A 16,727-nucleotide genomic window follows, 5' to 3' on the forward strand; every position below is an offset into this window, starting at 1 on the left:
CCTGACTGTAGTGGACACATTTTAAATAGACTTTGAACATTGCAACCAAAGAGAGTGTTAATAGTTCTAACTGCCCCTCGGTAATTGTCCATACTCTGGGCTATGATGATACTCTAGTCCATCTGGTCAACTGTAAGTCACATCAACACGATATGCATACTCTGCTTTTAAAGCATGCGTCATTTCTTTATGTTGGAAACATACAGAGTCCTCGCCGCCAGCTATTTTTAAAGCAATTTTGAATTCATTTTTTTTTTATTGAAAATAGATGTTTTTCACATAGTGTGTTCAGACTCAGTGCATAGCTGCGGCTTGGCTGGGATATTTTACCCGCCCACTTTCTCTCCCCGCTGTGGGATTCCGGGAGCCCAGTGCTGAGCCTGCCTACCTGCTACACTGTTTTCTTTTATCCCAGTTCATTTGTTTATTTATGTTTTATCTCATTTGGTCTTATTAATATTCCTTGCATGACTGTTCATTTTCTATAAGGAAATAGGAAGGGTGTGGATGCTGACGGGAGGGAAAGTGGCAGTACTGTCTCCCAGCCGTTTTGTGTGTATGATTATTTCTTTCCAATTCCTATCACCGCACTGAGCTCTAGGACACTGGCAATTATCCTTGCTACCTGACAGCACCTGGGCATACACGGCCCACCCACTGATACGTTGAATAAGGTTGTTTTCTTCACAAACACACATATCTTCCAGTAGCCACCATGTGTCATCAGCTACCCTCTGGCTACCAAGTTTGGTCACAGCAAAAGCATTACAACCAAAAAGTTAAATGCAAGCAGCTCTTCCTCCTCCTTCTTCTTCCAAAATGAAAAATAAAAAAAGTGCATGGTCATCTGATTGTCTGATGAGAAGTCTGATGACTTTTGATTCCAGGCAGTTTTTAAAAGTACATGTAGTAAGTCACTTTCTGCCTGTATTTATCACGTACCTTTGAAGGTAGGGGGACAAGCGTTAGTAACATGTCCCTGAGTGAAGCACTATCCAAGGTGTCAACCCTCCATGTGCACTCATGGCTTGCTGACTGTCCTCAAGGGACCTTCATGGCAGAGAAGTGACTACAACTAGCTCATTTTCTAACGTTAAGCTAGAGTTTGATCCCGAGAATCCATGGAGGAAGGGAACTGACACCTGAGAATGGACTCTGACCTTCACATGCACACCGTGGCATGTATCTCTATATATACATGCACATCATACACACACACACACACATACACACACACAGATCACACACACATGCACATCACACACACACACATGCACACGCACAAAAAACACATACATCACACACACATGCACATTACACACACACGTACATCACACACACATGCACATTACACACACACGTACATCACACACACATGCACGTCACACACACATGCACAACACACACACCTGCACAACACACACACATGCACAGCACACACACATGCACATCTCGCGCACACACACACACATGCACAACACACACACCTGCACAGCACACACACACACATGCACAACACACACACACACACACACACACACACACACACACACACACACACACACAGATCACACACACATGCACATCACACACACACATGCACACGCACAAAAAACACATACATCACACACACATGCACGTCTCACAGACACACATGCACAACACACACACACCTGCACAGCACACACACACACACACACTAATAACAAATATAATTTTTAAATAAATAAGAAATACATTCTCTTGTATGTTTCCTGCTTAATTGCAAGAATTAATTTGAACCCTTAAAGGATAGAGGTGCTAGAACTTTAATTCATTTTGCTAAGCAATCATAATAGATTAAAGCAGTGTCTTGCTCAGAGGCCTGTGATAGCCTGAAACTCACCATGTAACCCAGGCTGGACTGGACTCACGATTTTCCTCTGGCTTCTCTCCCAGTCCTCCCATGTCATCCCTTAGAGTTCTGGGATTACAGGTGAGCACTGTGCCTGTCCCTTGCTTAATTTTTTTATGGTGATAAAATTTAAGTTTGTTATATTAACATTAAGTCAGTGAGTTAACTCTTTTACTCAGAAAGGTAACACATTAAAGTAGATTTATTGTACAATCTAGAATACTTGTCTAGTTCTCAAGTCTGAGGAGGGAAACCAGGAAGAGAAAGAGAATAATTCACAAAAACTCCCTCAGCCTAGCAAAAGATAAACTCTAGCAAAAGCTTTATCCCACTGCACACGCCCCTTCTCCTCTCTTTTGTTATCTACTGTTCCTGAATAGATTTTTCAACATGCTGTGTACATGTCCACTAACTTACCAGTGGCACAGATCATTCATATATATATATATATATATATATATATATATATATATATATATATATATAATCAAGAGGTGCTCTGTAGACATTGCCTCTGCTCATGTCTCGGAAATAATTTGTTTCCCAGTTCTCCCCTCTATAATGTAGAAATCTCTCTCATGTCACTTCATAACATTTTCATGTTGCAAACTCTTAAGGTAATTTTGTAAATTGTCTTGAAGATACAGTGAAGAACATAGCTTGCACAGGGTTTGTCTACTGAGTCCTGTGTTCTAAGGATGACTTATCTACGTGGCGAGCACTTGCAGATTATTGAAAGATTTGGCCATGGGCTACATGTGGTGGTTACAACTCCAGCACACAAGACATGGAAGCAGGAAGTGATTGTAAACTTGAGGCCATCTTGGAATACATGGGGAATTTGGGGTCAGCATGTTCAATATAAGGAAATCCAGTGAGAAAACAAAACAGAGAAACAAACATAAAACCAACTAAGTGCCACTTCTTCACACAATTCCCCATGTTTGCAGAAATGAGAAGCAGCATCATATGTTTAAACTTAGAGATGATATATTTCCATTATTGTAAAGAGTCAAATACCCTACAGTTGCTCATAAATCCTTACCCAGAAGTGGATTAACATTTCTGGGGGGGGGGGATTTTGATTTGGGATTCTGTTGAATCTTATATGGTTTTTGACAGAATTTTCATTTTCACAATATTAATTCTACTGATCCATGACCATGGGGGGTTGTTCTCTATTCTAGCGTCTGCCTCAGTCTCTTTCTTCAGACAGATATTTTTATTATAGAGTTTTCACCTCCTTTGTTAGGTCTATTGCCCAATAATTTTTGAGAAGCTATTGTGAATGGGAGTGATTTTCCATTCATTATCTCTTTCTTGTCGTATTTGTTATTGGAATATAAAATGACTATTGACTTTTATAAGTTTATTTTGTACCTTCACACTTAAATTTTAAAAAAAAAATATATATATATAAATTTAAATAGAAGTCAAAAGATCCCCACATAGTCAAAGCAGTCTTGAGCAAAATGAACAACTCAAAAGGAATCACCTTACTAGATTCCATGGTACACTGTAGAGCTGTAGTGATAAGAACCCCAGTGTACTGGTACCAAAAATGCACATGTGGATCAATAGAAAAAATAAAAGAGAAAACATAATCCATAAACCTACATCTATCTGATTTGACAAGGATCCTAAAAAATAAATCAATGGTCACTGATGGTCCTTGGAAGATGGGGTGTCCACATGCATAAGAGTGAGACTTAGACCCAGGTCTGTCACCCTACACAAAAGTCAACTGCAAATATATCAAAGACCTTCATGATAAACCTGAAAGCACTAGAAGAAAGCATAGGCAGTGCTGTACACGACATAGGCACAAGAAAAGACATTCTAAATCAAAATCCATTTATGCAGGGGTTAAAGCCAATAGTTAACAAACGGGACCTCATGAAAGTAAAATGTCAGTACACCAAAGAGCATGATGGCCTGGCGCACAAAGAAGCACAGAGATTGGGAAGGAATTCTCTACATATGATAGGAGATCAATATCCTGAACATACAAATAAAAAAAAACAGAACTAAGAAAACAGACGACGGAATGCAAAAAATTGAGATACAAATCTGAACAAAGAATTCACAAAAGAAGAAATTAAAATGGTTAAGAAATACCTTTAGAAAGTGTTCTGCATCCTTAGCAATTGGGAACATATAAATTATAACTACTTTGAGATTACATCTTACCCCAGGCAGAATATCTAAGTTCAAGACAATGCCTATTAGAAGGAGAAAGAGAAAATAGAGGGGAAAATAGTGTATATACCTTACTAATCTATGGAAGCTGTTTAGTCCTACTATATATCACCATATGATCTATTTTGAGCTTCATGAGAATTCTCCATTCTCATTTCCGTGGTGGCTGACCCAATTTGCAATCAAAACTGTGAATGATGGTTCCACTTCTTCTACATACCTGTCAGCATTTGCTGTTTATAAATATAGATATGAACATACACCCCATCACTGAAGATGCCACACCGTTTGGACACAGGACTTGGAGAAGTCAGGGGAGCTGGCCCAAAAGGTTCCTGTCTGTTGACTGGCTCACATAATATCTAAAGGGGCTAGGAAGCTGCGGAAGGAGAAAAGCAATGAACTCCTCCTTGTTGTAAAGCATATGAACCACAACAGTTTGTAGCATAGCAAGATGTATGCAAGGGTACAATAATGGCACGTATAGCTTGTAAGTAACCAACAACTGTCTAATAACAGTTACAACCTGTTCAATGGGAAAAACTTCACACCTGGTCTTAAAAACCCAGCCAGCCAGCTACCTATTGCTGGTGAGGTCGTGGGCCCTGGAGCAGAGCCTACTACTGTCTCTTTCCTAGTCAGTTTAATTTCTAACTTCACTCTAAGTACTTAACCTTGTACCCAGTGGAGATATCACCCATTATCAAAAAAGGAAAGTGTTTTTTTTTCCCCAGAAGATGGAGACCACTACAGAAATGTACAACTTGTCAAAGCACAGAGACAGCAACTGACTGATACCAGTTCCAATTGATACATCTACAGCTCATGTCTACACCTGTTCAGGGGTTCAGGGGCTATTGAGGGAAATTGGTCAGAGAGGTTATAAGAATCAGGAAACTAGACCATCTGCTGGGAGCTAGTGTCAACTGTATATTACAAGGGTTCTATCTATATCTATGGAATCTCAAGACCAGCACCAATTGGCATGCCTCAAACACAAAGCCTCAACCCTATATGAAGAGCTCCAGGCAATTAATGGTTACTGTGAGGTGGAGAATCTGTCTTTCCCAAAGACAAATTAGTGATTTAATCCCAAGAAGTCAGTCCTAAACACATAGGACTCAATGGGATATATTCTTATATATTCAGCAACAATAATTAAAGAAGAAAAAGGCCATGAATTTGAGGGGGAGTTGGGGGGCATGGGAAGAGTTTGAGGAAGAAGAGATGTAGAAATGATGTAACTATGGTGATTGTAAGTCTAAAGAAAATATTAAATAAGGTGTTTCTACTAGAATAGCTTCACCTGCATATGTTAAATCCACAGCACCATTGCCTGACACCTTGTTTTGTTGATCAGCTGGCTGAACAAGGTCACGTATATTGGCATAGTCCTTAAAGGATGCTTCCAACTGTTTTTTAATGGAAAATTGATGTTCTCCCTTTGATTGGCTCAATAAAAGTTCAGAGAATGCGCTCAGAGAAAGGTCCATTACATTGACTGCCTTTGAAATGGTCCCTTTTTTTTCAATTTTAACATGTGTGGGTTTCATCAACTTTCTGAAATAGCAAAGATTCCCCTTTAAACTCCAGCCCCTGGTCACCATCAAAGATTTACCACATGCACATCAGCTGTCCTTTTCTCTCCTCTGAGGCAGTGAAGACATGATTGCAATAAAAGGTACTTAAAGCTTACATAGATGGCACATGCATCAGAGGAGAAGGAAACTCTCTAGTGGCCCTAATCAGTTCTCCTGATGTCTAGCACAGAGGTTAGGAAAATGAGAGCCAGTTGAATCCCAGACAAAGGGAAGCCAACTATCATCCCCCTACACATGTCAGCTGCCACACGCCATAGCAAGCATGGCATCACATCTTCCCTCTACCCGTGGCCATCCTGTTAGTTCTCACAGAGGCAAAGCTAGTTCAGGCACCGCTGAAGTTTTATGTTCCGAATCCTGAGAACATGAACGTGTCATGTGAGAAGGTTCACTGAAATGTTCTAAGAGATGACGAACTAGAAAATGAAACAAACAAAAAGCAAGTGAAATCTTGGTCTGCTTCTTGCTGTGCTCTCAGATAGGCTCGGCATAGCAGGCTAAACTCGTGAGAAGCCTGCGTCATGCCTGCTCATCATTGGAGCAGACAAGCTACAGGATGACTGCTTTTTCCCAGATGCTGTCTTTCTGTTCAGTACAACAAGCCAGTTTCAAATACTGACCCAGGAGCCAGGTGGCACAGCTGGGTTACTTTCTGCCTAGTATTTTAAAGGTATAGATGTCTTGCTCCGGCAGTGTTCACAGACTCAGAGGCATCTTGACGTGGTCAAGATAAGATTTTGATGAAAAGAACAAAAAACCTCATATACTCAAGTGTCCTTACCATAAAGTTGAAATTGAGTGGAGTGTCACAGTAATTGGGAAGGGCATTTTATTGTTTAGCCAGCATACATCTATGGGATATCATTCATTGTCAAGCCACAGCCTTGACTTAAAACAAGCTATAGCAGAAGAGAGAGAGAGAGAGAGAGAGAGAGAGAGAGAGAGAGAGAGAGAGAGAGAGAGAGAGAGAACATGGGTACCTTGTCTTTATATTGGCAAGTAATGAAATTCCTTAAACTATTTTTGACAGCTAAGTAACTTCAAAGTCTCTCTCAAACATTTCCGTTTTTATGTAGCTAGCCTTATCTCCCTCTGATGAGAGTTTAAACACGCCATTGACATACTCCGATCCTGAAATAGACTCTTATTTTCATGTTGGTTCATCTGCAGACATACCTGCAGATATATGTATGTACATAAAATGTATGTAAGAACACTAAATACATACCAACTGTGTTTATTTTAATGTAATTATTAATGTACACATTAAACCAAATAGCTTAGCTTAGCTTCTACTTCAATTCGGAAGGAATTGCTTTATCTGTAAATTATGTCAGGGTTAAATGTAGTTTTTTTGTTTTGTTTTATTTTGGTTTGGTTTTGGGTTTTTTTTTGTTTTTTTTGTTTTTTTTTTTTTTGTTGTTGTTGTTTTGTCTTTCGAGACAGGGTTTCTCTGTGTAGCCCTGGTTGTCCTGGAACTCACTTTGTAGACCAGGCTGGCCTCGAACTCAGAAATCTGCCTGCTCTGCCTCCCAAGTGCTGGGATTAAAGGTGTGCGACACCACGCCTGGCTTGTAGTGTTTTTTTTTTTTTTAAGTAGATACCATGTTTTACCTTGAACTCCCTGCTTTTGGTTTCTGCAGATGATAAGCTTTAGATGATCAGAAATTAGTATAATTATCTTAATATTGTTATTTTTAAGAGTAATGATAAAAGATTTGGTATGTAAATGATAAAATTGAATCTGTTTATTAATGCTTTTTGTGGTCATTGCAGGATTTTATAATACATTTCCATGGGATAAAACATTAATACCCAGACTGATCTTTACTTTACTTTGTTTATTTAACACTTACTGATAACATTTGTTTAAGTAGCTTCAGTACTTGTGACTATCATTTTTAATGGTGAATTCATATTTGTTTGTGAATATAAGCCTTAATTGTTAAGTTAAGGACAGTTAACCTATTGAAAAGTTCTCTCATTATTCATTGCATTCAGTAGAAAACAAATTTAACTGTTAAGGTGGCTGTAAGATCTAAATTTACTGCCTGGTGCTGTGGCACATGCCCTTAATCCCTGCACCCAGGAGGCAGAGTTAGGTAGATCCCTGTGAGTTCAAGGTCAGCCTGGTTGGTCTACATAGCAAGCTCCAGGATAGCCAGGACTACATTTGCCTAGTTCATGGCACTGCATAGACCATATAACAATCTTCTCCCCTTTGTATATTGTACTTATTTGTTAGAAGCCTTGATGGCTGATGGAGCCCACGTCAAGCATAGCTTGCCAAAGTTTTGCAAAAGTTATCACAATTCTGCAAAACAAGTGAAGGCATTGGATACGGCAGTCTGTAACTTCTGTACAATGTCTGCTTAATGCCAATGGTAAAATACGTGACCTTGATCTTAGCGTTCTTCCAGTTCGTCTGTTTCCTCCCTTGCTCTGGCAGTTGTGTTGGACTCGTTCCAAAAGCAGGTCCCATTCATCTGCTAGGTGCAATCGGTTCTGAACAAGACCCAATCCCCTGCAGCCTTGATCGGAAGGTCTGTCTCAAGAACAGCACTCTTGTTTTGTTTTTAGTGGTGACTAGACCCCTGACCTTTTCGGCTCCATCGATTTTCAGCAGCCACTGCAATGCCTGCTTCTGTGTTTCCTTGTGATGTGTGCAGGGGGCAGCATCATGAAGCATAAAGATGTTAAAGGTATTTACTCTCTCATTTTTCTCTCACCAGTGGGATGGAGTAGGACCTCTTCCAGACTGTGCAGAGCCACCAAAAGGGATCCAGATGCTGTGGCACCCGTCCATAGTCAAACCCTACCTCACACTGCTCTCTGAGTGCTCAAACCCAGACACGCTGGAAGGGGCAGCGGGCGCCCTGCAGAACTTGGCTGCAGGGAGCTGGAAGGTATGGCTAGTTCATTGCAATACGAAAACCATCTGGAATTATGAGCGAGCGAGCCTTAAAAAAAAATAAACGATACAAGTGTAGGTTCGACGAAATGCAATTCTAATAAATATTTTAGAACATTAGAGAAAAACCAATTATATTGGGCTTAGAATGCCCTTAATTTTTTTTTCTCTTAGGTGTTCCAGTGTCCTTGAAGACTGTTGTGAACATAAAGGTTTCACAGATACAAGTACAGCCACTGAAAACACTCTAAAATGCTTATAATTCTACATGGATAGTTAACCTGCTTCTCTTTCAGGAATTATTATAATTTGTTGATGTTTCGAAGCATTATCATCGACCACCAAGGGAGATAAATCTAAACATCGTTTCTAAAAAAACCAAAAAAACCGATGTAAACCTATGAACAGTGTTGTGTCCATTCCTGGCCCTTAAAGCTGAGAATCCTGTGCATTTTAAAAGGATAGGTTTTTTTTTTTTTTTTTTCTGAAAGGAATCAGCAAACACAAGAGTTTAAAGACCAGAAAGAGGCCCCTTTCCTCCAAAGCATTACAAACCGATACTGTTCCTGACTGATTTTTCATAAGAAATGATTAGCCTTTCATTTTTGGGTAGAAAGGATTCTCCCTATTTAAAAAAAAAAAATCCATGTGTATATTCACTCATAGTTGCATGTGCCAGCCTAACCTGTTGAATAAAAAAAAAAAAAAAAAAAAAAAAAAAAAAAAAAAAACATGGTCACTGAGAAAGCTGAGGATGTATGGGGCAAAGATCAAGAAATCAGAAAGCTTTGAGGTTCATGATTGTTTTTTATTTCCATTGACATTCATTCTCTTTAAAAACACATTTGCACTGACACAGAGACACACATCATACTGAGACTCTCAATGCCAGCGATGCACAGCACACACGAGATGTGGAAGCATACTGTTCTGCTCATACCTTGCCATGTCTACCTTATTCCTCCTCTCGTCCTTCACTTCTGCTGCTGCAGCCTGATCTTCTGCATTTCCCTTTTCTTCATCCATGCCACCTCTGGGTACAGCTGGAATAACTGCTCTTGAGGGTGCTGTGAGTGAGTAAGCTCATCTCTTCCTTCTCTTGAAGACCATAGGGATAACCAAAACTGATCCATCCCTTCATTCCCACCCATGAGGCACCTCGGAGTTTAAAGCATTCGGGTTGGGCTGGACAGCAAGTGAAGTTGTCTCTTTTTTTTCAAGCAGAGAGTGGGAGGAAAGTTTTAAAAGAAGAGTTGCACACTTCAGAAGGTCAGCACGTAGCGTGTCACACTTAAGAAGAAGATAATAAAAGAAGCTGCTCCTTTAACTAACCCTCAGATCTTACAGTTCTCTAAGCTTTCATGGTCTTAGACACTTTGATTCAAATCCCAGTTCAAACCTAGGCTGGCTCCGTCTTTCCTGAGCATAAAAGCCTAGGCAAATTATAGCTATTCTGTGTGCCATATGACACGCAGAGACCCTTAACTTAGATCATTGTGACTGCCTCCCTCTGCAGCTTGTGGAGACACCAGGGCACTGGATACAGAATTGTTAGGAAATGGAACAAACCAAACAGTTGTCTCTCGGTGAGAACAAGAGTACTCACACACCCACAGCCCCCTTCCAAGTTCCCTCCTGCAATGCATGAACTGGACAAGCTTGAGAAACGGGGCTCTGGGGTAAACCTGACCTGAGGCAGGAAGGTTTCAATGACAGCAAATCACATACCATCATAAGATACGATTTTAAATTATTGCATTTGTCAATATGCTTTTCTGCTTTTATCATTTTTCATGTTCCTTGGGAAATTTTCACATCCTTAGGACATTCACAAAGTGAAGAAATGTCTCAGGCTCTACAAGATTTTGGATGTAAAGATTTTAACTCAAATTCTGTATAACGTGTGGTTCTGAAAGTTATAGGGAGATAGGTAGAAGACCTAAACCATGCCTCTGGAGTCCTCTGGAAAGTAATGCCTGAAATTAAAACTGCAGAGAATAGAATCAAAGGAAGATTAAATAATGCAAAAAGAAAAATATCCGTGGACTCGAGGACAGTATAGGAAACTATAGAATATGAAACACACAGAGAAGGAAAATAATGGAGACATAGCTGTAGTAAGTATGCTGATGTGTGTGAGGATTCCCACATAAAGAAGAGAGCAAGGAAGAGAGCGGAGAGTAGTTAAATTCAGTGAGTCTTTTTCATATTTAATGAAAACTAATGAATTTATACATCAAGGGAGTTAGGAAACTCCATTCACAAGGAAAGGAAACTATACAAAGAGCATTGTAATCAAATTGCTCAAAACTAGTTATAAAGAGAAAATGTTTAAAGGTATCCAGAGGAAAGAGAATTGTTATGCAAAGCAATGCACAGCGTCTAAGCTCAGCTTACAATCACTATCACTAGGCAACCATTCCTTTACACTGGAAGGTCTTGCTGAGCACTGGCTCTTCTCTAGAAGAGGGTGTGTTCTGATCCCCGAGGTCCTGAACAACTAAAGCCAAGACACTTTTTCCCTTTTCCCTGTGCTTGGATTAGCAGAAGTTCTTAAACACTAGTGCTTAATCCCAGCAGCCTCTATCCACACATCTTCTCCATACACAGCTATCAGTTTTGGCTCTTAGGGTATCAATAAGGTATCTGTAACACAACTTATTCCCCAGGCCATTCAACTGATTCTTATAGCAACACACTTTGTTATAGTTTCATATCTCTCTCTCTCTCTCTCTCTCTCTCTCTCTGTCTCTGTGTGTGTGTGTGTGTGTGTGTGTGTGTGTGTGTGTGTGTGTGTGTGTGCATGCGTACGTGCATGTGTTTGTCACCACATATGTGGAGGTCAGACAGCAACTTACAAGAGTTGATTCTTTTTCCTTCCACTCTGTCGGTCCCAGAGATTGAACTTGGGTCCTCGGGACTAACAGCAAGTGCCTCTACTTATTAAGCCATCTTGTCAGCCTCTGTCATGCTCTTTTATGTGAAACTGGTAGAGGGGAGTCTAAGGAGAATGATGGTTTCCCCGTTGCCTAGGCTTAGCAATGCTCAGTAGTGCCACGTGGGTCCACAGTATCTGCCTGCAATGTGAACTATTCTGTTTCTTACTGATCTCTGTCTTGGGGTAACCTGGGTATAGTCTAAGAACTTAATTAGAGAGATTAAATGATAGGGTTTTGAAAATTGGCTATCTTAATGTTTTCAAATCATTTCCTACCTTGGATCCTGTAGTGGAAGGAGTGGAAGACACGTGACATCACTCCAGGACTTCTGGCCACCACACTCTGCTGCTCTCAGTATGTGGGCCTGCACATTAGCTCAGCACAGTTCTTTCTCCCCACTGTGTGGCTATCCCCGCATGTCCAGAGGATGTTTGTTAACTACACTTTCTATAATCATTAAAGTAGAGATTAGTAAGGAAGAGGGAAAGGAACTTAAGGGAGTTGAGCTAACAACCCCAGACAGCTGGATAAAGTTTGAAGAACTATGACCATTGAACTTTTCAAGTCTACACTAGATTGCACACATGAATTAAAAAGTGCAGCATTATCACCTTACAACCACACACAAAGATGCACTCAGAAGAAATGCAGTAGATACCCAGTGACCCAATGGCAAAGTGAAAAGGTAGAAAATGTAAATATATATCTATATCTATATATCTATATCTATCTATATCTATATCTATCTATCTATATATATATGAAAGAAAACTGGCAGAGACCATTCCAAAACTCAATTCCTTTGCTTCTCAGAAACAAACAAACAAACAAACCTGAGTGATCATTACAAGGCCACCCCACTGTCATCAGGACAGTTGGAAGATAGAATTTTAGAAAGGTTTTTATCCTGCATAGACAAAGTAGAATATTGGCTCTTAGGGTGTCAATTTTACTGTTAACCCTTTCCCCTAGCAATTAAAAACAAATGAGTCAGTCCTCTGTCACAGCAGAAGGCTACTGAGTAATGTTTCTGTGCATTTAAAAGAATGCATTCACACAGAGATAGGATATGTGTAGGTATGCCTGCAGATTCTACTTGTATACACAGGAATCAGGCCCATTCCCACCATTTTAGTCATACCATACATTTTAGTCACTCTTTTGGGGGGGGGGGAAGAGATAGATGGTTCTTAGAGACAAATAGAGATTATTGTTATACCCACCACTGATCTATCGTTACAATAAAAAAATTAAGGAAATCTAATATAAAAACTGAGCAGAAAAATTCTTACTTGACAGAGACAATCTCAGGTCGAGGGAAGTGGTTCTGTCACCCTATGAAGAAGCATGAAGTCCTGAGTTCAAACTTCTAGAATCCATGTTAAAAATCTGCTGCATCAGGGATCCACCCCATAATCAGCATCCAAACGCTGACACCATTGCATACACTAGCAAGATTTTATTGAAAGGACGCAGATGTAGCTGTCTCTTGTGAGACTATGCCGGGGCCCAGCAAACACAGAAGTGGATGCTCACAGTCAGCTAATGGATGGATCATAGGGCTCCCAATGGAGGAGCTAGAGAAAGTAGCCAAGGAGCTAAAGGGATCTGCAACCCTATAGGTGGAACAACATTATGAGCTAACCAGTACCCCGGAGCTCTTGACTCTAGCTGCATATATATCAAAAGATGGCCTAGTCGGCCATCACTGGAAAGAGAGGCCCATTGGACTTGCAAACTTTATATGCCCCAGTACAGGGGAATACCAGGGCCAAAAAGGGGGAGTGGGTGGGCAGGGGAGTGGGGGTGGGTGGATATGGGGGACTTTTGGTATAGCATTGGAAATGTAAATGAGTTAAATACCTAATAAAAAATGGAAAAAAAAATCTGCTGCAGGCTGCGTGCCAGGAAGTGGATCCAGGAAGTCCCATGGGGTTTGCTGCATGGCCACTTTAGCCATGTTGATGAGCTGTAGGTTCAAGGGGAAACTCTGTCTCAAAAAATAAGATAGAAAGTGACTGCGAAAGACACCTGATGTTGACTCCTGGCCTCTGTGTGCACCGTCACACAAACATAAGAATATATAGACATACAGACAGCACATTCACACATACAAATAGTTTTTTATGATAAATATCCGAGATAATGACAGGGCATACAGTGACTTTCGCACAACATTCCCCTCACCCAGCTAGTTCTCTAAGAATGCGTTCTTATAGCAACTGTCAAAATTTAGGGGCGCTTCTTAGTAGTCCTTTACTTTTTATGATCCAACAAAACAGAAATGAGGAGGTAAAACTGGAGGATTTTGCATGGAGAGAGCTCTTTATAGACCTCCTTGTCTGACACAATAACTTCTCTTTATGAGAAGAACGTGACCACTCTTTGGCTGTGACAAATTGACTAGCAAACTAGATTGCCTAATGGCCCTAAACACGTTCTAAACTTAAAAATGTTCATTACTTGGTCCATGAACATCAGACAAATGTAATGATATTACAGCAGAAACGAAGTGATAAATGTTTCTTGGAAACAGTGTGGACTTTGGTCACATTACTCTTGTTCACAGAACGGTGAATCTATTTGTGGCACAATATTAGAATGAGCAGATACAGTAATTTAAAGATTTCCAAAGTGTGAGTAAATGGTCTTTTAACTCCTCTTTGTAGATTCTTCTTATTGTAAATGTAGTTGGGGTTTATGAAAATCCAGCCTTTGAGTTGTATTGTATAAATATATCTGTCTGCAATGGAAATGAAGCTAAATATGTAGGTAGCTGTATATAGTCAATTTCTACTTAAATATGAATATTCTCTAGGAAGATTATCGATGTATTTGTTTTAAGAAATAAATAGGATTAAAAGGTGCATAGATAATAGCACATGTTTTATGAAGCATCATGATAGCAACATAAATTTAAGGAAAAGCAACAATCTCCATCTATAAGGTCCAACTGTATGCTTTTTAATGTAAGAGATCTTGGAAGTTTAAAACTTATTCCTAGAGAAAGAAATGACAGCCTCTGAGAGACACTGTGAATTTAGCTTAGTCTAGCAGTCACTCTGCATTATAAGAGAAAAACCAGAGGAGATTGGTAGAGTGCATAAAAAAGCAACACTCATGCTTTGACATGCGAGACAGAGTGAATTATCTTTGCCCTGGTTTATGTCACAAGCCAGAGACTATCTAAAGCTCCTGCCTACACATAGGGTATGAAAGACTGTACTAGGAGGTGAGGGCAAGATGACAAAGCTAAGGAGCAGGAGGTCAGGGACCAAGCCTATGGCCAACTCTTGCCTCTACTCATGAATAGCTCAGGAGCTTCCCCCTGGCTCGTGAACCACAACAGTATTTGAAATATTTGTAATATTGCAAATGCCACCCACATCCATGGTCAACCTCAGAGAAGCCTGTGCTGATTGCCTGAGGCTGAGTTTCTCACTGACGATGGATCCTCTGATGTCTGCTTTAGGTTGAATACAAGCATGCCAGAACTCCTTTCTGAAAGTGGAGAAACTGCTCAACCAGAGATGCCAGACAGAGTGACAAGGTCCAAATTAATTTCTTCTAAGGAAAAGCAACTAATAAAAAGAAGCACATAGAACAGTGGAATTTTTTTTTGTAATACTGTAAATTATAGTTAGTAACAGACAGAGAACTGAGGACAAGAAATAAAAAATGTGAGCACTGTAGCTGAAGTCAAGATTACTAAAGTTCATGGGAAGAATACTAAAGATCCCAGATATACACAGAAAACTCCCCTCTAGCACTTAGCAAAGAACTCTAAGTACTTGCCTGTGAGCAAAGCACTCAAGACTGGCAAAGTCCCCTTCAAATTACAACAAGGACAAAAAAAGTGGCTCCTACATGAGCTAGGCATATTCTGGGTTTCCAGCTGTCATATGGGAAAACCTCACAATTCATGGGTCATTGGATAACACACTCATAAAAAACAATCTTGTTTAACTGTAAAGAATATTAACCATGGACTGAGCATGCTATGTCCTTTCCTCAAGAGCCTTAGAAGTGAGATCCACATTCACAAACAGTTAAATTTTATTGACTGCAGTCTAAACAAAGCCTTAAAGCACGGGAATGCAGGAATTTTCAGTATCCGAATATCGAAATACAAGCTAAAATTATGAATGACTGGTATTTAGTTTGAAATCACTCTGTCAATGAAAAAGAAAATTCAGTCCATAATGGAAGAGAGGAAGGGAGGAAGGAAGGAAGGAAGGAAGGAAGGAAGGAAGGAAGGAAGGAAGGAAGGGCGGGCAAGCAAACACAGGACTGACAGATGTTATAATTAGAAAACACAAGAAAATTATGATGGCATCATATATAACAGAAAGTTAGAGATGGAGGCCATGTGTTTAAAAAACCAAATAAAACATCATGCGTTAAAAGTACCATGTTGAAATGAAGTATACATGGATGAAATGAATAGCAGGTTAAACAATGCACACCAACTTAAGGACAGGGATATATTTCTAAGCCTCAGCAGGCCCAGTGCACATATCATTGGGCCACCTGAACAAAAGGTTGCAAGAAGGGTCAAAAGAATAGAAGAAATATTGGCAATAGTAACAGTTGGAAGTATTCCAAATATAGTGAAAACCTGTACTCTTGCAAACCCCAGAAGCTCGAGGGACCCGAAACACAGAGAACCTGATTAAATTACAGCAAGTTCTTGGTAATCGGGTCACCCAACCTCTGCAGTAACAACAAAGGCTGGGTGGAGATGGGGCTGCTCTCAGTAGCAGGTCTCACATCAGCACCTTGGACAGCAAAAGGCATATCTAGCAAAGAAAGACTAAGGGAATGAAGGACTTCCTAGGCAGATGCAACTTCACCTAGAGCAGCTGTAAAGCTACCTTTCAGAGCCCTTTAGAGAAACACACTAGGCTGAGAACAGACATGGCCAACCACCCGTGTGGTCACAACAGCGAGAAATTGTGAATAAGAGATTGAATTCAATTTCTGTGGCATTGATCAGAGTATTGATCATGGCACCTCAGTCTCAATACTCTGATCTTTCTATCCTGGAGAAAAACATCTATGTATAAACTCTGCCTCAATGGTTCTAGCACTGCACATGGGTACTGAGTTATGGGGAATAGTTTGGGTATAGAAAAGACTCCCATGAGAATGCAAAACCACTTAGACCCTATACGGTTTTCTGT

The 16,727-nt window shown here is 40.1% G+C and overlaps 1 protein-coding gene across 6 annotated transcripts in view; it reads left to right on the forward strand.

Moving 5' to 3' along the window:
* Positions 1–16,727, forward strand: part of Ctnnd2 (catenin (cadherin associated protein), delta 2) — an 856,811-nt gene that overhangs the window by 724,700 nt on the left and 115,384 nt on the right. For all 6 annotated transcript variants that reach the window (NM_008729.3, NM_001355502.2, XM_006520033.3 and 3 more), the window contains one exon: positions 8,427–8,600. In NM_008729.3, the coding sequence (NP_032755.2) occupies positions 8,427–8,600 (174 nt within the window). The remainder of the gene's footprint in view (positions 1–8,426; positions 8,601–16,727) is intronic.

The sequence above is a fragment of the Mus musculus genome, chromosome 15, assembly GCF_000001635.26.
Source record: "Mus musculus strain C57BL/6J chromosome 15, GRCm38.p6 C57BL/6J".
NCBI classification, from domain to species: domain Eukaryota; kingdom Metazoa; phylum Chordata; class Mammalia; order Rodentia; family Muridae; genus Mus; species Mus musculus.